This window comes from Ictidomys tridecemlineatus, chromosome 5 (genome assembly GCF_052094955.1).
Source record: "Ictidomys tridecemlineatus isolate mIctTri1 chromosome 5, mIctTri1.hap1, whole genome shotgun sequence".
Lineage (NCBI taxonomy): Eukaryota > Metazoa > Chordata > Mammalia > Rodentia > Sciuridae > Ictidomys > Ictidomys tridecemlineatus.
This window is the reverse complement of record NC_135481.1, coordinates 6,573,145-6,593,663: the sequence shown is the minus strand read 5'-3', so window position 1 is coordinate 6,593,663 and position 20,519 is coordinate 6,573,145. Positions and strand designations below refer to the sequence as shown.

The 20,519-nt window shown below is 43.7% G+C and overlaps 1 protein-coding gene across 4 annotated transcripts in view; it reads left to right on the top strand.

The window, feature by feature from the left end:
- The first annotated feature begins 5,375 nt into the window (after window positions 1–5,375).
- Tbc1d2b (TBC1 domain family member 2B) overlaps window positions 5,376–20,519 on the top strand; it is a 71,285-nt gene continuing 56,141 nt past the window's right edge. For all 4 annotated transcript variants that reach the window (XM_078049159.1, XM_078049157.1, XM_078049156.1 and 1 more), the window contains exon 1: window positions 5,376–5,796. In XM_078049159.1, the coding sequence (XP_077905285.1) occupies window positions 5,440–5,796 (357 nt within the window). In that variant the 5' untranslated portion in view covers window positions 5,376–5,439. The remainder of the gene's footprint in view (window positions 5,797–20,519) is intronic.

Sequence of the window (20,519 nt, the reverse complement as noted above, 5' to 3'; positions counted from 1 at the left end):
ATGGGCAATGATGGGTTTAATTATATAGTGCTTTTTTTCCCCTCAAAGTATTTTTCTAATTTTGAATTCATTTTATCTTCATTATCCCTATGAAGTAAGTAGGGCAAATATGAAGGAAGGTTGGGCACTGAATTTTTAGGCCAAAGATTGATATTACTACAAACTATTCTCTAACTATAGAACCTTAGGCACTTCAGCTCTGAGATTCGCTTTCCTTGTCTGTTAAATGAGAAGAATGTCTGTGCGGCTTACCTCACAGGGTTGTTGTGAGAGTCAAATGAGAATGTATGTGAAAGATCTGTAAATGGTAAATTAATGAGAAAAAAAAAAAGGATTTTGCGATGTGTCAGGGACTTTGCCAAGTGTTTTCCATTCATTAGCTCACCTAAGCCTCAGGACAGCTCTAGGAGTTGGATGAAAAATTATGACCCACTGTACAGATGAGGAAGCTGAGGCACAGGGAGGACCCCTGACTTCTCTCTAGTCCCCCCACCAGCACGCTCATCCAGGATGTAGGCGTGGTGCAGGGTCCCCTTTCAGAGCAATGGAGATGGGCATGGAAAGCCAGTCCCCAGCTGAGTGTTTCCCTGTGAGAGCTGTTTGCTCTAGTCAAAGCACCTTGTGACTTACTGTCTCCTACCAACCCTCTAGAGCTCACCTATTTGCAGGTCCAGTGTCACCACTACTCCCCTCTTCACTTATCCCCCCATTAGGTCAACTTCCTTCACAAGTCTCTGGATTTAGCAAGGGCCTAGCAGGGCTGTATTGTGCCCCTACCCCAAGTAGCTAAGCCACCTCTGTGTCTCTCCCAGGGACAGAAGGCCTCCATTTGTGCCTTGGTGGTGGGGTTGGTGGTGAGGGCAGCAGGGACCAGGGAAGATGCAATGTGTCACCCCAACATAGTCAGGCTTATACGCATAGGCAGGCAAGTCCATAGTGTGGAGTGGAGCCCCCAGGAGCCAGTTGGGTTGTGGTGGCTGGGAAAATCAAAAGGTCTTGGGCTTGAAGACTTGAAAGAACAGAGCCTCCACTGACACAGAGAGATTTGGGAAGAATGACCCCAGGCCCTCACAGCTAGACCTCTTTTGACTGTTATGTTTCAGAGCAGGCAGGGGCAGGGCCCTAGGAGATCGCTTAGCTGTCCACCCACCCTATCAAAATACAGGTAGGAAATGGAGATGCACCAAGGTCACACAGCATTCAGACTGATTTCCTCTCTGGGCTGTAAGCTCATTTCATGGCAGGCAACCAGTCTTCTACAGATGCAAAGGTAGTGCCTAGCTGGTGCTTCTTCAGAGCCTCTGGGTACAACCCTCCCCTCTCTGGGGAAATTAGCCTAGGATGACTCACTGGCTCTGGGTTCTCCTGGGGTTTGTCCAAAGGCTGGCCATGTGGGAGTAAGTTCATTGCCCAAATTTCCCCTTTACAGTAAACAATGGCTACTTCCTCCTGGGTTGGCCACTTCCTTCTGGTCACTGGGTTCCTGAGAGTCTTGAGGGGACAGGGGTTCACATGGCATATAGGGCAGACCCTCTGACACTCAGGATACCTGCCCTGAACAAAGGAGGAGTGCACAGGTTCTGTCAAGCTGACCCTGGCCACTGGATGTTGAGTTTTAATCCGGGGGATCTCAAGAACTGCAAAGGTGACAGGCTATTTGCCTGGTCTGGATGTTTGTTCCTTCCAAAACTCATGTTGAAACTTAATCCCCAAAGTCATATGTCAATAGTGTGTGGAGGTGGGGCCTCTGGGAGGTAATTAGGTTAAATGAAACCCTAAGAGTGGGTCCCTAATCCAATGGGGCTGCAGCTCTATAAAAGAGGAGGAGAGACCTGAGCTAGGACTATTTCCCATGTGGTGCCCTGAGCTACCTTGACACTCTGCAAAGTGTTCCCACCAGGAAGAGGGACTTCCTCAGATGTGGATGCCTGATCTTGAACTTCTCAGCCTCCAGAACTGTGAGCCAAATAAACCTTTATTCTTTATAAATTACTCAGCTGGTGGTGTTCTGTGATAGCAACAGAAACAGGACTAAGACATCACCTAAGAAGGGTTCCAAGGAATGAAGAGTCACCAGAGATGGCTCAACAATTTCCATGAAGGTCAGGGGTATAATCTGGTTTGAAACTGGGAAAACTGAAGCTACATTTGTTTAGCACTTTATAGTAACTATAAAAAGTGTCCAAATTGAAGATGGGAGGACCTAAGAGAGCTCAGCTCCTGGCCCTAGGAATAAGAGGGTGAAATTGCAAAGGGTTCATTCATGAAAATACCAGCATCCCAGAGTAGCCCTAAAGAGTTGACGGGGTAAAGGGGTTGGGGAGGTCTGGAGGAGCAAGAGGGTGTTAGGGTTGACTCTGAAGACATAGGCCACTTCCCATAGCTCAGTGGGCTCAGGACTCTCCCGGGGACCTTCTGAGATATTGATTGCTGCTGGATTGGGGGTCTCTGTACTTTACACTCCCCCCCCCCAGTGCTAGGGCTTTAATCCCATGGCCTGCCCTACCAGTAAGCTACATTGCCAGCCGTACTTTGTACTCTTACAGAGGTCTCAGGCAGGCCTGTGACTACAGTCTCCTCAGAGGGGCACATTCTGGAGGGCAAAGGCCAGGCAGGGGCCAAATCAGTTTATCCCCAGGCAGATACTACAGTCTCAGCATCTGGGCCTACCAGCTTTTGAGGGGCCTATGAAATATCTGTGGTATATGTATTGGCTTCAAAACCAGGGGGAAAATCAAAATCAAAATTAATTCACATTTAATTAAATGTCTATAAAGTAGAAAATTATGTCCACTTCCTAGGAATCATAAAATGCTGTTACCCTGGAAAAGGTTTGTAGGTTGGGTTTTTCTCACTTGGCCTGAATTTCCATGTAGACAGGATAATTACCAAGAAATCACAGATAATCATAAATTTAAGTTAATAACTCATAGTCATATAATATCAAGAGCATAATATGGATATGACTTTGAACATTTTTATAGCAAAAATTACCTATATTAATTTATTGTGGAATATGGGATCACTTTAATATGTTTACTATGATGTGAGATGTGGCCTCCAAAGGGAAGAAGGCAGGGACTTGACAATACTAAGAAACAGCTGCAGCTTCTTGCCATTAGTGACCCAGGAGGGAGAAAAGACTCAGGTGCAGAGTCAGGCTGAGGCTCAGCTTGCCCACTGAGAAGCATAGACACCATCTTCAGGAGAAACCACAGGGTCCTTTGTCTGATACCATCTGCCAAGCCCCACCAACCCAGTTTTTCTCCTTGGGGAGGGGAGTTCATCCCCTCTGCCCACGAAGGATGACTTCCTCATGCCTTGCAGACCTCTGTCTCCACACGGTACTCCAAGAGACTTGGTTCTTTCTTCTGGGACCACACAGGTCATGCCTACCCCTACTTTCTCTCAACTCACTGACAATGGAAATGGATTATAATCTGCTGCTGCTCCATGGCCTCTTAGCACCTCAGCCACAGACCTGCTTCTCCCAGCTCTGCCCATTTTCATAGTTTTCAAGGTCAAGCAAGCCAATTGGTCACAGCCCCTCTTATCCACAGAGTGAGGCTCAAATTGAACCTCTCATCAAGAGAACAATCCATTTGACTCCTGAAGTACCACATTATCTGGGCTCCTGTGCATGCGGGCTGGTTTGAGCCCTCTCAGAATCTGCTGATTGGGAAAGTCATCAATGTTAATGGTATAATAATAGTAATAGTAATGATAATAACCTATAGGTACTGAGTGCTCATTATGTGTGAGGCACTGAGCTAACTAAACACTTCCACTAGCATTTCTAATGAAACCTTACAATAACATAATGTGAGATAGCTACTTTCATTATCATCATTTTATAAATGAAAAGACTAAGGCTCAGAGAAGTTAAATAACTTTCCCAAGGTCACACTTCTGGTAAGTGGAACATGTAGGAGACAAATCCCATCAGTCTGACTTTGGAACCTAGCACTAAACACTATACTGCATTGTGATCAAAGAGAGCCTCAGGAAGCTTACGTGGTGAGCACCCTCTCTGGCCAGCCAGCCAGATCTCTGACAAGTGTCAGAAAGGGATGTTCACATGGCAGCAGATACAGGGCCTGCAAATGGCTGTCTTGGGGGAGGCTCCAGTGCCTGCTCTTCCTATCTATCTGTTCCAATTAGGCAGTTGTTTGATGTCCTTGTCCATCTCAGGAAGCTCAGATTTCCACCATCTTTTAGTGTGTCTGTGTAAAACATGCAAAACTGTGAAGGGGAGACAGTTGATTTGACCTTCTCACAAATGTACTTACTTCTCTCTTTGAATAAAGTGAACTTTTGTACTAACAGTTCCCTCTGTCTGGAATGTTTTCCCCTCTTCTCTGGTTGCCTTGTTCCCTCACATCAGCATCATTTACGTTGCCACTAAGTGTCCCATCCTCAGACCTGCCTCCCCAGCTTAACCTATGGAGGTAACTTGCCACAACTCTCCTTCCCAAATTCATCCATACCTTTGCTTTGCTTTATTACAAAACAATACTTTTTGCCTCTTGAGGATGTTTTGAGAGTTCAAATGAATTAATACAGAGAGTACTGGTAAGGTTTCTTTGATTTTTGTTTGGTGGTGCTAGGAACAGAACCCAGGGCCTGCTGTATGTTAAACAAGTGCTCTACCACTGAGCTACATCCCAGTCCAGTGGTGTTTTAAGTAGTAATCATAATTTAAATGTCATCAAACCATTTGTTCAACATAACATTTATTATGCGAATCTGCTTTTTTTTTTTAATGTGTATATTATCTTCCTCCTTTACCAGACTATAATCCCCATGATGGCTGGGAAAGATTGGCTTGTCATAGCTATACTGCCAGTGCTTGAAACCTTACCTGGCACATAGAAGGCACTCAATAAATATTTGTTCAATTCAATGAACGAACTGAGATACAGAGAGGAAGGATATGCTTTGGCTTTCATTCAAGAACTCTACAAATATTTATGGAGCACCCACTCAGTAGCAGGCAACAAGCTTTTTTATTTTTCACAATATTAAGCCTGTGACTCCTGCAGGGCAGAGTTTAAAAATTCCATTTAAAACCCAACTTGTATATGGAGGTATAATTTACATAGAGTGCAATACTGTTTTGAGGTGGTTCTTGAGAAATGCATCCTCCAGTGGAACCCATGCTCCCATAAAGAAACAAACGTTGCTTCACCCAGGCAGGGCGAAGACTTGGACTCCCACGTTGCGTGAAAGCCGCCCCAACTCGGGGTCCGGCAGGGACTTGGCCTCCGCCGCCCTGCGGGGGCAGCGGCGGGCGGGGGCGGGACTACAAGTCCCAGACGTCTCTGCGCGCCCGGGTCGTGCGGAGGGAGCGGCGGCGGCGGCGGCGGGGAGGGGGCGCAGTGGCGGTGGCGGCGCGTTGGCGCGGGGGCTCGGGCGCCGACGGTGGGCGCGCGGCGGGTGATGCCGGGGGCCGGGACCCGGGCAGAGGAAGGTGGCGGCGGCGAGGGCGCGGTGCCGGGGGCCACCGCGGAGCCTGTGGTGGGGGCCGGGCGGGAGCCGGCGCGACTGTGCGGCTACCTGCAGAAGCTGTCGGGCAAGGGCCCGCTGCGCGGCTACCGCAGCCGCTGGTTCGTGTTCGACGCGCGTCGCTGCTACCTCTATTACTTTAAGAGCCCGCAGGACGCGCTGCCCCTGGGCCACCTGGACATCGCCGACGCCTGCTTCAGCTACCAGGGCCCCGACGAGGCGGCTGAGCCAGGCGCTGAGCCGCCCGCGCACTTCCAGGTGCACAGTGCGGGAGCCGTCACTGTGCTCAAGGTGGGACTGCGCGCGCCCGGCGGCCGCCTCACATCTCAGTCGGCTCCCTCTGTTCAGTCTGATGACTTTCCCTGCCACCTTTCTTCCCCAAAGGCCTCTTCCCATCCTTCTCTAGTCGCCTTCCTTTCCGCACTTCTCCTCGATTCCACCCTCCTTCCTAATCTTGCCCTTAACCTGAGTTTAGGCCAGTGGAGCTGGGGCTACTCAGTCCCTTCTTCCTTCCTCAGAACTTTGATCCATTGTGTCTTCCTGTATCTTTCATCGGTCCTCCTCCCTGTCCCTCTACTCCGACCATCCCTCCCAGAATGGTAGGCTTTCAGCTCCAGGGACTTCTTTATAACTTATCCTTTAACCGCTGTGTGCTTAGCTGCTTCTCTAGAAGTGCAGATAGTAATAGTATTTACCTTATTTTGGGTGTGTGTGCGTGTGTGGAAGGGGATTAAATGACTTACACTCAATGTTAGTGTATTTAGTGCTGCGGTGGACAGAGCCAGAGATGGCCCCACCACAGTCCCCTTCAGAGTGGGCGGGGATGCTCTAGCCAAGTTCACTTAGCTAGTAAGTAGCACAGCTTGTTTTCTTGCTTCGCTTGGGAGAGGTGGGAGGGGGTTGCTTCATGCCTTGCTCTTTGGAGGCTTCCTTAATCTTCACTAGAGACTGAGTGTAGAGGCGTGGCAGTAGTCAGGAATCTTGGTGCTGGGTGGCCTTCCCTGTCCTTGGGAATCCTTAGAAGGCCAGACTCTATCATCTCCTAGGCCCTGGCCTAGACCTGGGCTGCCTGTCTTAGGGCCTTGCTCCCTGCCTGCTTCCTTTGAGTCTCCACCCTCACTCCTCTTTCTGGCTTCTCTTCCGTATTGCAAGCTGGGCTTTCTCCAGAGCAGCAGGGCTGGGCTCTTTCAAAAGCAGCTCACTCAAAGCCAGCCAAATGGAGAGCAGAATGGGCAAGCACCCTGGCCTGTGAGCACAGGACCGTTCCCTGAGAACACTAGAACCAGCAGCAGCTGGAGTTGCTCCCTGAAGTCGTTCTTAGAGCTTTGACAACTCAGCTTTTGCCAATTCAAGCATCATCTGATTCCCATAGTCTTTTGGGTTAGTCTCTCCCATCTCTGAGTGGTAGCAGACAGCCTTTTTCTCCAAAGGAAGTCAACCAGAATTGCAGTTCAACCTGGGGTTAACTTAAGAGAGTATACAAACTTGGAAATGGCCCAGCAAGTTCATAGGAACTTTTGCCAAAGGTAGAGGCTTGTCCTCAGTGTACACGTGGACTGTCCCTGTGTCAGATAAATTTCCGGTGGAATTGTTAAAAAATAAAACTGAGTGGCCTGTTTCAGATTTTCTCAGATACGTTTGAGTCTTCTATCAGTTTTTTTTTTTTTTTCATTAAAATCTAAATAATGATGTCTGCCTAAGTGCGACTACAGAATCAGGTCTCAGGCTTGGATGAACTTGAACTTGCAGCTTGAGTCCACTGCTCACATGTGTTGGACAAGTTTTGCCACCTCTCTGTCTTAGTGTCTGCTTTGGCCTAGTGGGAATCTGACCTTCCTCATTGGGTGGTTGTGAGGATTTTGGAAAATGTTATGGAATACAACTGGTACACAGTAATTACCATCTGGCAGCCAGATGAAACATCAGATGGTGTCTTTGGCCAAATATGTAGTATATTCATAATGTTCATGTACTGGAATGTTATGCAGTAACGAACATAAAGGAAGTAGAGGCTGCATGTGTCCTTTTGAATAACTCATAAAACATAAATTGAGGAACATATGTTACAGATTGATACCATTTATGTGAAGATTAAGAAACAGTACTACCTATCATAAGGATATAGGCTGTGTAGGGAGAGGGAGAGCCGCCTGGGGGTGATGAATGTGTCCTGGATTCAGTGTGGTGGTTGCTTCTGATGGGAAGACTGGAGATGTGGTTGGGGATGGATGTCCTGAGGCTTCCATTGTTGCTTTACAGTGTTTTATTTCTCAGACTGGTTAATAAGTACACCAGTGTTTGCTATGTTCTGTTCATTTTTTTCTATGTTCAGACTATTTGTTTAAAAAAGGAAAATACATTTTAATGTGGACTACTGACCCACCTGAAATTCATTCATGAAATTTACTGACTTCATGAATATTCATGCATGAATATTTTATATGTAAAATTAGTCACAGAATTGGACAGAATACCTGAGGCCAAGTGCTGATTTGATAAAAAAAGATGGAATTGGAAATAGGCAAGGCTTTCCAAAAGAAAGCAACAGTTGAGATGTAGGGTTTTAGAATTAGAGTGTGTTTTGAGAAAGGTGAACTTCAGTGTATAGTAATTCTTTTTGAGCTGTAGGAGTAAAAATTTTATGGTGGTAAAAGTGAAAAATAGCAATTTATTATCCTTTTCACCTGAACTGATATAAGAACTGATTTCCTCGAGCATTAGTGCTTCATGTTAGGGCTGCCCAGCTACCAGGAAGACTGTGATTTCTAAAGAGCATCGTAGGTTAGTGAGCAGTTAGCCCTAAATGAACTTCAGCTAGCTGCATATAATTGCACAGATATCATTTCTTCTGATGGGTGAAATAGAGAAGAAAACCCAGCAGTTTGCTTATTGTAAGGTCTTTCTTCTTCTTCTTCTTCTTTTCCAGTACTGGGATCGAACCCAGGACCTCATGCTTGCTAGACAAATGCTCTACCACTGTGCTACAATCCAAGCCCATATGTTTCTTATTTTAAAGTGTTTTCAGTCTTTTCTGGAGAAGCTGTAGCTTTGTTGGGCTTTTCTGAAATGTTTTATTGCTTGAGGCTTAATGAAAGCTGATATTGGAATTTCTTGATAAATGTCACTATTCCTAAACTCAGGGATCTGGTCCAGTGCTGTTTTACTGATGAGGGAAAGGAGGCTCAAAAGGGAATGTGATTTGCTTGAGATTATGAAGCAAGACTAAGTAGGGGCTCTGAGAAAAGGGAGTGTCCCGAATGTCCAGTATCTAATTATATTATCTGACAAACCTCCTGCTTTTGGCTTTGATATCATTTTTGGTATTGGATTAGATATCTGCTTTTGGATTTGGATTAGATAAGGTGCGTGGTTTTTCCCTTTCCTAAATTTGATGTCTTTCCTTTTTATGCAGTAAGCAAGTACTAAGAACATTTTACTGCTCACCAAGAACGTCTTTACCAGGATGTATTGTTCCTTTTAGTGAACCCTTGGTAGCTGTTAAGGGTCTGCCAGAAGCTGACGCTTCCTGATTTCAGGGTGTGTGTGTGTGTGTGGGGGTATTGGGTGAATGTGTAGATGTGCTGGAGGCTTCTTAACAAGCTTTACTAAGATTGGTGGCACAGGGATAGGTGTGGAGTAAGCAGGTACTTAGGGGCAGGAGAGCATGTGAGAATGAAGGTAAAGTTTGAACAACCCTCTTCTTCTAGATCTTTGCTGTCTCTAGAGCAAGGAGAATCTTCAGACTAGCATCTGCTCCCTTTCTCGTAACATTTGTGCTCATGTGGGCATGTGTTGGTTTTCATGTCACGTAACTGAACAGCTATGCATCCCTATTCTTAACCCACTTTAGTGGGAAGGATGCACATTCTCTGGTGTTGAAACTTCTTTCAGTTTAATGACAAACATTTGTTAGCTTGGGTAATCATAATGTGTTCAGTACAAAATAGATGTGGTGAACCAGCCTTCCTTGCTAAACAGTTCTGGTAAGCTATTCTGTGCTAGGGCAGTTGCTCGGGGGTCTTGAAGCATTATTTAAATCCTTAAATTGCGGGGACTAAATTTTTCATGGCTTTTTGTCATGGCTTCCCAATTAGTAAGTTCCTTAAAAGCAAACACAGTATCATGTTCCTGATATCACATGGTCTTCCATCTCTCTTTGTTTCTCACACAGTCATTATTACAGGGAGGTCTCTACCCTGTTTCCTGCCCACCAGACACTAAGCTCCCTGAGAACTGCTGTTTGTACTCTCAGTTACCAAAACAGTACTGGCAAAAAAAGTAACTGTTCTTGTGAACTGTATGTGTTTTCCTCAAAATTCTTATGTTGAAGCCCCAACTCAATATGATAGTATTTGGAGGTGGGTATTGGTAGGGAGATGGTATTCAGAGGTAATTAGGTAATGAAGGTGGAGCCTTCATGAATGGGATTAGTGCCCTTGAAAAGACAACCCAGAGAAATGATCTCTTTCTCCACCTCTGAGGACACAGCAATAAAATAAGACCTTCTACTACCAGGAAGAGGGCCCTCACCAGGAACTGTAGGAGAATTTCTTGCCTACTAGGTTCATGCGTTTTTATGTTATGCTCTGACAAGCAGGTTTAAAAGAAGATAAATGCAAAGTTGAATTTATGTCCAATAGTTGCTTCTTAAACACCTTTGTTTCTTAGTCTCACAGATGCTGAGGTCTGTGAGGCTGGCTCTGGAGGGCTTGTGTGGTTGAGTCCTGTCCCCCTCTGCTGGACCTTCATGAATGGAATTAGTGCCCCCTCTCCCTTTCCTGCGTATTCCTGATGGCTACCTTCACCAACTTTTCTCATGGCCCACTTGCTTTGCTAATGTGCACGTTGCCAATTTCCTTTCTTTTAGAGATAAATATTTCTTGAGAAATGGAGGGAGTGGTCAAATGCATTCAGGGTAGAAGAGTACTAACTCTTACATCATTGAGGTTTCTGAGGAGATGGACAAGTCTCCTTGGTCACATGCCTTTATGCATTAGCTACTGGGTTGTAACCTTCCTGTCTCCAGTTGAACAGAATATAAAAAATAACCTTCACCATGAAAAGAAGAGATGAACCCTTCTGTTGTATGACTCTCAGTAGGAAGGAAAGGAGGTTTTTTTGTTTTGTTTTGGTTTTGGTTTTTTTTTTTTTTCCGTATCAGGGATTGAACTTAGGGACATTTGACCCTGAGCCTTATCCCCAGCCCTATTTTGTATTTTATCTAGAGACAGGGTCTTGCTGAGTTGCTTAGTGCCTCAATTTTTGCTGAGACTGGCTTTGAACTTGTGGATCTTCTTGCCTTAGCCTCCCAAGCCCTGAGATCACAGGCGTGTGCCACTGTACCCGGCAGGAAAGGAGTTTTGATTGGGAACTTTTGATTCTGATTGGGAAAGATTTTATAGTGGGAGCTTAATGACATTTGAATAGCATTTCTCTAAATCCTATCAGACCAGTTCTCAGCTGGGTTTTGTTTGCTTTCATAGAGTAAAATGCAATATAGAAATGTGAACTGGGGAGTGGTGATACTTCCAGCTGGCGTTTTATAAATCCTCTACCCAGGGTAGTTAGTTCAGTGAAGACCCTGGGCACTTGTATGCATGAAGCCTTTTGAGAGACCGGAAGCTGAGATGTCCGTTGAAGAGACTGTGGTTTTCATGATCACCTAGTAAGCAGTTGCTCAGTAGGTAGTACAGGAAACCCTGAACTGACCAAAGATTCAGGATGGTTTTGCTCCTTGATATGGTGTAATCCTTTCTCTGAGCATCTGATGTTGTGTCCTTGGAGCATAAACTCCATAAGGGAGACATTTTTTCTCTGTCTAGTTCTCTTCTGTGTCTTTCTTTAATGCTTAGAGGGATGCCAGGCACATATTAGCTGCTCAGAATATGTTTGTTGGCTAAATGAGTACTTTGAGCCCTCAAGTCTTCTTGGAGAGAGTGGGTGTGGGTGTGAGGTGGGTTATGTACTCTCATTTCATGGTCAAAGGGAGGTTTTCAACCTTCATCTATTTAGCAAGTGTTATCTTGCTGCAGATTCAGCAGTGAAAATTTCCCATTGATTTAAAAATCTAGTGTTAAAAAATTTTTAAATAGCTTAGCACCTGATATAATTGAAGAATTGTAAGAGCTTTGAAAAAAATCTTTGTAGAGAAACCATGTTTGTTAGTATTCAGCATTGGGAAGCAAATATCAAGTAACTGCTTTTTTTTTTTTTTTTTTAGGTTCTGGGAGAGGTCTGGTTTCTCTCCATAATAAATGAGGGGGAGCGGGGACATCTTTTATGTAAAATATTAATTTGTATACGGCTTAGGGCTAGGAGTCTGTGGTTTATATAATAATTTCTGTGAGCGCTGTGGAATTGGAGATATCTTTGTGACTGATTTTATCGAGAAAAACTCCCTTGAGAAGTTGGGGTAGGGAAGCTGGTAGGTTTTGGAATAATTGTGGAGCTGCTCACACACAGACTTAGTTCCTCTTGGGTCAGCAAGATGTGTTCCCAGTAAGATGAGAATCAGCATCTTTAAATGAGTTTGTAGGCTTGCCATTTGCTTAATTTCTGCAGAGATTTGTTGTGTGGGGGAACTGGAATCTGGTGGGAAAGGAGGGTTTGGGAGTTTGGATCCTTTGGGTTTTTCCCCTTCTGCCTTTTCCCCGGGCCAGTCCACTAGAAGGAGCAACCTTCCTTAAGCAGACTGCCCCCAGGCAGGACTTTGTCCTGATGACTGTTGGATAACTGGAGGTGGGCAGGCGAGTGTTATCAGGGATGTTGATCTTGGATTATGGGAATTATTTCCAGGCAGCAAGCCCAGTTTTCATTTCCCTTTGCAGTTCTCTGATGTTCAATGTGACTGCTTACAGAGAAAGTGGCCCAGGTTTCTTAATGTGATGCAGCCAACCAGCCATTCACCCCACAGGCCTTATAGAGCAAGCCTCTGAAGAGCATCCAGCAGGATTCAAGCATTGCCTCTGTCCTTAGGGAGTTTGTCCTTTACCTATTCTAGGTGTCAGGAGGGCATTATCATTAAGTGACTCTGAGCTGGAGGAAGTCATTTGTTGTTTTTGCTTTGAGGGTCATTATCCCAAAGTCAGAACTGGAAAGGACCTCAGAGATCAGCCTACCCTCCCCCTGCATGATACAGTGAGGAAACCGAGGCCCACAGCTAGTTAGTGACAACCCTGACACTAAACCCAGCACATGAACCCAGCAGTTTGATAATACTTGCTTCATATATGTATCTTAGTCTGTTAGTAGGAAGTTAGGTTATTCTGTTTTTAGTTATTATATACAAGTCATGTATCTGATTAGTTTATATTGGGTCATAGATTTAAGAAGTTTAGTTACATGAAGATTGGAAATGAATGGCATAAGTGGACCCGCTTGATAGGAAACCTTAGTGAGGATTCCCTGGCTCATCTCTTTGGGGTGGGATGTTCACCAGAGAAAGCAGGTCCCTGGTGATCAGCTGGAACATACACGCCAACCTTGGAAGGGAACCAGTTTTTTAAGCTTTATAGTTTACTCAGCTATCTCATGGATGCTGTCCCAGAGGTAGCATGCTGATATTACTTTTTTATTTCTGTCCTTTGAAAAGAACATCTCAGAATTATAGCTCTCAAATTAAGCTTGAAAAATAAGTCTCTAGGATGGTGTTAAAAATGCGGAATGTGGAGTTCCTGTCCTATAGATTACCAGGGTGAGCCTTGGGAATCTGTGTTCTCACCCAGCATCCCAGCTCTTCTGCTACAGCCCTCTATGGCCCCCTCCTCTTCTCTGGATCCTGAATGGTGGTTCTCTTTGACCCTGTGTGATGACAGCTTTCTAAGTGGACTAGAAATAACTAAACTGTGTGGGTGGAGACCAGTGAAGTGTGAACCCTTTATCCTTAAGGGAGCAGTCTGTGGTTTGTAGCTGCAGATCTTCTTTGCATACTCAGTATCTATGCTCCAGATCAATGGTTTGGGGCACAATTTTTTTTTTTTTAATAATCGGCGGCTACAACATCTTTGTATGTGGTGCTGAGGATCAAACCTGGGCCACACACATGCCAGGAGAGCACGCTACCACTTGAGCCACATCCCCAGCCCATGGGACACAATTCTGTATTGACTCTGAGGTGCCTGATTCCTGTGCTGGGGCTTCTGCATGGGTATTTAGAAGGAAGCTTCTGGAAGGAAATAGTGATTGTTTGGCATATTTGAATGTTTCTTAAGTGAATTATAATGAATGCCACCATCAAACAGTTGGTAAGTACTGTGTCCCCAGTTTTCACCCAAAGCCCATGGGTGACCAAGTGATGTAGGAGAACCATTTGACGCTCCCCTGACACTAAGTCTCTCTTAAAAGACATTAGAAATCAGCATTGCTCCCGCACACACCTTTCAGTTCAGTGAAAAGGTAGGCAGGTTTCTGCTACCAGACTCTGCTACCCCAGAGCCTCTGATGGGTGTAACCTTCAATCTGCCTTTCCCCACCCCACCTCCTAAAACTTCATAGTAAGTCATTCTTTTGTCTTAGTTTTAAGTTAAAAAACATGAAAACAGAGTAATGCAGTGTTGCATGTGTGGAGCAAGCAGAAGTAGAGCAGAGTTGTTCAGCCACTGAACAACTCTGGTTGGCTGCAAGAGTTTTTGTCCTGAGCTCATAAAACCCTGACCCTCCAGTATTGTGCAATGGCAGAGCTGATAAGGAGCCATAGGAATGTAGCCCTGTGGTCACTTGGAGGCCTTGTGCTCCCTTTCTCTCTGAAACAGAAAGCATTTTAACAGGCTACCACGTTTCCTGTAGGGAAGGGCTGGCCAGGGCCTTGTCCTTGCCCTTATCCTGCCAAAGTCCATGCCCATCCCTGGTGGGCAGCCTGGGCACAGTTGTCTTTACTGCCCCCCTTTCCTGTGAACTCACATTTGTTTTTCTTTGTTCAGTTGTAGGCTGTCTTCTAGTCCATTACTCATGGTTTCTCATCTCTAAATGGTTAAGAGCTTAAAAAAAAAAAAGTATTAGCTGAAGATAGGCTTAAGAAACGGCTTTTGGGGCTGAGGTTGTAGCTCAGTGGTGGAGCACTTGCCTAGCACGTGTGAGGCACTGGATTTGATCCTCAGCACCACATAAAAATTAATTAAATATTGTATCCATCTACAACTAAAAATATTTTTTAAAAATGACTTTTTTCTCCAAGTGTTTGCTTTTTAAAGGGGGCTGCTTGGGTATTAGAGCTGACACAACTCCCCAGCAGGTACATCCCAGAGTGGACAGAAGTATGGCATCTTCTCAGGGAACAGTTATCACCGGACTCACTGTGCAGGGAAATTGACTTGGGGCATGGGTTTTGCTCAATTTTTGAAAAGAAGTTAGGTTAGAATTCAGGATATTATTTTAATAAAATATATGGTATTAATTTAAAAAGATACAAAATGAGAATTTATTCTGTCCACTAGAGGAATGGAGGTTTGTGAAATTATATTCTGTCTTTCAAAAAGTAGAAGATCCAGTATTATTTGCCTTCTTGGTGTCTGCTGCCGAGCTGAAACAGAAGATTTCAAAATCTTCCAAGGGAAGAAATACATTTTTTTTCCATTGGTGCTGAGCCAGATCCCTTGAGATTGTTTCCAGCCTCGTGATTTTGAAACATTCAAAGAAAATTTGGAACCTAAAGTTATTTATCAGATCTGGGGTTGTAGTCTGTTTTTCCATCTGAATTTTGTATTATCAGGCTGCATACAATATACTTAACACTTTTTTTTTTTTTTTTTTGGTATTGGGGATTAAACCCATGGGTGCTTAACCACTAACCACTGAGTTACATACATCCTCAGCTCTCTTTATTTTTTATTTTGAGACAGAGTCTCAATAAGTTGTTTAGGGCCTTGCTAAGTTCCTGAGGCTGACCTTGAATTTTGGAATCTTCCTGCATCAACCTCTGGAGTTGCCAGGATTACAGATGTGTGCCACTGCTCCTGAGTTATAAACTTTTTTTTTTATTGTTTATGGAAGAAGTACCTTAGACATTTCTTGGAAATCCAGATATCCTTCCTCAAGTTTCAAAACAGGAATTCCTTCATTATGAGCAGCCATTGTATCCTTTTTAGAAATACCAGTGAGTACAATTATCCACGCAGTTGGCATTGCTCCCTTTGAGCTAGGCAGACTTAACCCTCCTGTATGAGTGTGTGTGTTCTCCTTTCTGTGGCCTGTCATGACTGCTGCTTATGCTGTTCTCCTGGCTTAAAAACATGGTGGGGCTTGACGCTTTGGGGAGGAACCCAGAGTTTATCCTCCTAAGTGGATGACTGAGGTGGCATCATATATAAAATGTTGGAGGAATAAGTAATTGGTTCTATAAGGGACACTGATGGCTTCATAATTGGGGTGTTCCAATTGGGTTTTGAGGGACAAGCAGCAGTTTGCTAGATGTGAGTTGGTGCAGTGGGAGCAGGGTTTTGCCTGCTCATGTGAGTGCCTGTCATGTGGGAGAAAGGTCATGGTTCTATGGAGTGTGGGTTGGCATAGGCTCCATTACTAAGCCAAATTGCTTAGCATTGGGCTTTAAGTATGGGACTATAAGACTTCTTTGTTGTCAACAAAACTGTTGATAACAACAGTTATCAACTGTTATCAACTGTTGATGTCAACAGATATCAACTGTTAGTCAACAGTTAAGATGCTATTGCAGAGGCCCAGGAGTAGGAGGATTAGGACAGTGCCAGGGGCTATGAGTGTGGGACACTGACAAGAAGTGCTCATGCACAGGAGTCCTGGGGAGTCTACTGTGCTGGAGCACTCTTGCTCTCCCTTCTTGTATGGCCTTGTTATTGCTTGCTGCAGTCTATTTTTAAATGTGTCCTTAGAGTAGAATTGTGGCTAACAGCTGCCAGTGGAAGCACCTTATGGCCTTTGCTCTCTCCAACTCAGAGATACCACACTGACCCCACTAATTCTGATGGAACTTCTTAATTCAGAGGAACTTCTGCACTGACGGAGGCACAGCCTCTGGTATGGGAGTTGTCTTTGCCCCCAAACTAACAAACTTAAGGGGTTTTAAATTGAGCCTTGCCATTGGTTGAGGCTGTTAGCATTTAAGTTTTTTGAGAAAAAACATAGAGGAACTTGTGATTCCTGATGAAGTGCTGAGAATGGATTTTGTTTTGGACACACACTCTCATCCTTCTCCCTGGTAGCAAACACTGCAGACCTGGTTTGGATTTTGACTGTGCAGCTGACTGTGAGATCTTGGGAAAGAGCGATAAGATGGGTGGTTGATACTTAACGAGTACTTATTGTGTGCCAAGCATTCTTCTGAGTTTAACCCACGTTAGTTCTCTTAATCCTCATAACAACACCATGGACTACATTCTTATTATTTCTGTCTTACCAGTGAGGAATCTGAGGTCAGGTTTAACTAGCAAGTGGCAGAGCTGGGATTTGAAGCCAGGCAGTCAGGCTCAGGGGTCTGTGGGCAAGTAGAGGATACTATTTCAGAGATCGTTATGAGGGTTAAATGACAGTATGTGTAAAATGAAAGCTTAGTATTGACACACAGTAATTGTTACTGAACAGTGTCTTATAATGTTATTAATATGCAAGTATAGATCATGGAAAAGTATATTATTTGAATTTTATTGAGAAAATTGGTGTAGATATTTATGGGTAGAAAGATATTTATGGGTGGAACAAAGCACACCAAAGTTTTGATAGAGGTTACTTCTGGAGATGTGGTTATGTTTATGTTATAGTTTGTTTTCCAAATTCTTCATAGCAAATGTAGGTTATTATTTGAAATAAAAGTCTGAAATGTATATTTTAAAATACAGAGATGAATAGTTGCTTACCAGCAAGCAGGACTTCTCTTGGTCCAGGCAGAGCCAGGAGCCCCTGCAAAGCTGTGGCGATATGGAATTCCATACTGTGCTCAGGAACTTGGACGTTGTGTTGTCTTTTACTCTGTTATTGTCCTTTAATTTCATTTATGGTGTTTTTAGACACACAAATGTTTTCTTTGCTTGCTTTCTTTGAGGGTTTAGAAAGGTCTTTCCGTTCCAAGAAAATAGAAATGTGAGGACAGCAGTTTCTTCTGTGTTGCTGGGGAGAAGTATCAGCCCTGTGAAAATCTGACTCCTCATGCTTCTCAGCCCAGAGCCAGCAGCCTAGGGCTGCCCATGGGAGAAGCAGCTGGTGGCTTATGGTTTGAAGTATTTGCCCTGCCAGCTTTGGATCTGGGGCTCAATCCTAAAAAGAGTGGTTTGTTTTTCTTACGCACCATGCTGCGGTGCAAGTGGTGTTCATCTTCTGAGTGGGAATCCCATGACTGCTGATGGTATTTCAGTGTTAGCTGTTCTAAAGATCTCTGCTAAAACTTTCCACTGTGAATTTCTCCTCTGCCACTTAAAGTAAGACCATCCTTCATTTCCTTACAATGTGATGAAAATCTAAGCAACTGTTATTGCAGGAGGTGGAAAGAGAAACAAATTATATAGCCATTTTCTTCAATTTATTTATATATATATAAATATATATATGTAAATATATATTTATATATATATATATATATTTGAGAGATAGAGAGAATTTTAATATTTATTTTGTAATTTTCGGTGGACACAACATCTTTTGTTTGGATGTGGTGCTGAGGATCAAACCCGGGCCGCACGCATGCCAGGCAAGCGCGCTACCGCTTGAGCCACATCCCCAGCCCCACTTCAATTTATTTAGTTCATTAATGGTTTTTATTCAGTTCATCAATTTATTTAGTTCATTAATTCATTCATCTAGTGGTTTTTATTCATTGATTTATTACATATTTGAATCAAATTTGAGTACATTTTCAATTATGACAGGTTTCTAACATAGGACATAATTCATGATAATGTTCTCTCTTTCTGAATGTTTGCCCAGTTGTCCTAATACCATTATTTAATAATTATTACTTACCCCAGTGGTATCATTGGAAATGTTACCTAAAATATTTTTTATCTATTAATCCTATATTTTGATTTGTTGATAATACCACTCTAATTATTATGGCTTTGTAATATGCTTAATTATTTGGTAGCACATCACCCATCATTATTTTTTTCTTTTTTAGTACTGGGGATTGAACCCAGGAGCACTTAACCACTGAGCCACATCCCCAGCCCTTTTTATTTTTTATTTTCAAACAGGGTCTCCCTAAGTTGCTGAGGTCCTTGCTAAGTTGCTGAAGATGGTTTTGAATTTGCAATCCTCCTGCCTCAGCCTCCTGAGCCACTGGGATTATAGGAATGTGCCACTGTGTCTGGTTTGACTGTATATTTGATGAGGTCATATAATGCACAAGGATTTCTTAATTATTTATCTGAGCATTTAATATTGATATATTTGTGAACATGTTTCTCATTATTCATTATTGTTTTCTCACTGGGAGCATCTCAGTGTCAGGAACTGAACAGGTCTCATCCAATTCTGTGTCCCTAGTGCTAACTGCTGAACCTGGCCAGGCTCAAATAAACATTTGTGAGGTGAATGAACAAACATTCTATGTACATGGCATTTTCCCTTTTGGATCATTTTATACAGATTTCTAGGAATGAGATTGTGGGTCAACTAAGATGAGTGTATTACAGCTCCTAAAATTGTACTGAGTTTTGATAGGCGAAGATTCTTTGCCAGGGAATAAACAAGCTTAGGTAAAGTGGTGGTTTGTGGAGAGTGTGGCTAGGTAATGTAGCCGATTCCCTGTGCATGATGCTGCTGGATTGCTCTCACCCTCCCCCCAACACATCTCCTACTGAGAGTGGTCCCTGAATGAGTGTGTGCTGAAATGAACTAACTTGTAATCAAATGACTTTATTGTGATGTTTTTCTGAGCACTACATTGAGAGCTAGCTGGGGTTGGAGGACAGGGAGATCCTTGGGTCCAAGAGAAGGAACAGGTGGCCAGGGCCTGACTCACCCAAACTTGAGCAGGCTTCTGGAGGCCTGGGGAGAAGGGCTTGTGGGAACAGCTGGGGTGTCACGTGATACCCAGTCCTTGTCTGCCCTCTCCATCCTTTGGGACATTCATTCATCTGTGTAAGAGATATCTAGAAAGGCTTTCCAAGATGTTTGGCTTGGTATCTTATATTGGAATTGGTGCCATATTTGAACTGGTATTTTAACATTTGCCATCATGATGGAGATCACTATTGTTCAATAAAAAATACAATGAGAGCTGCATATATACTTTAAGATTTTCAAATTGCCACATTAACAGGAAAAATTAATGTTAATATATATTTTATTTAATTTAGTGTATCCAAAATATTTCATTAAGTGACATGTGCACAACAGGGCAATCTAAACCAGGGAGAGACTCCTTTGTGATGACACATCTAAAATCAGGACTAAGCAAGGCCAAATTGCAGTCAGTTCCTCTTTTAGAAAGATACTGAAGGGAAAACAGAGAAGCTTTCTAATTTCTGTTGGTTTTGCTGTGTTTTGTTTTTTCTCATTCCTTGTCTTACGACTTGTGTATGTTTCTGTCTTTGGTTTCAGCTCCCTAAAGGAAGGTCCTTTGGGAGCTTCTTCCGCCTCCCAAATAGGACACCCAGAGCCAGCAGTCTGCCCCTAGCAGCCTTTCACTAGCTTATTGAAGCCTGAAGTTAGGGTTCTTCTAGGGATTTCTAGTAATTTGAAAGGTCTGGTTAAAAATCAATCTCAGTGTGGTTCTGCCCACCTCTTTGACTAGATATCTGCAGCATCATATGTCAGATTTTTTTTTTTTTTTTGTACCAAGGATTGAACCCAGGGACACTTAACCACCAAGCCACATCCCCGCCCATTTTTATATTTTATTAGGAGCAAGGGTCTCACTGAGTTGCTCTGGGCCTTTTTAAGTTGTTGAGGCTGGGTTTGAACTCACAGTCTTCCTGCTTCCGCCTCCCTAGTTGCTGGGATTACAGGTGTGTGCTACCATGCCTGGCTCATATGTCAGATATTGAAGGTATGTGATCTAAAAGTGTGTGTGTGTGTGTGTGTGTGTGTGTGTGTGTGTGCGTGCGTGCGTG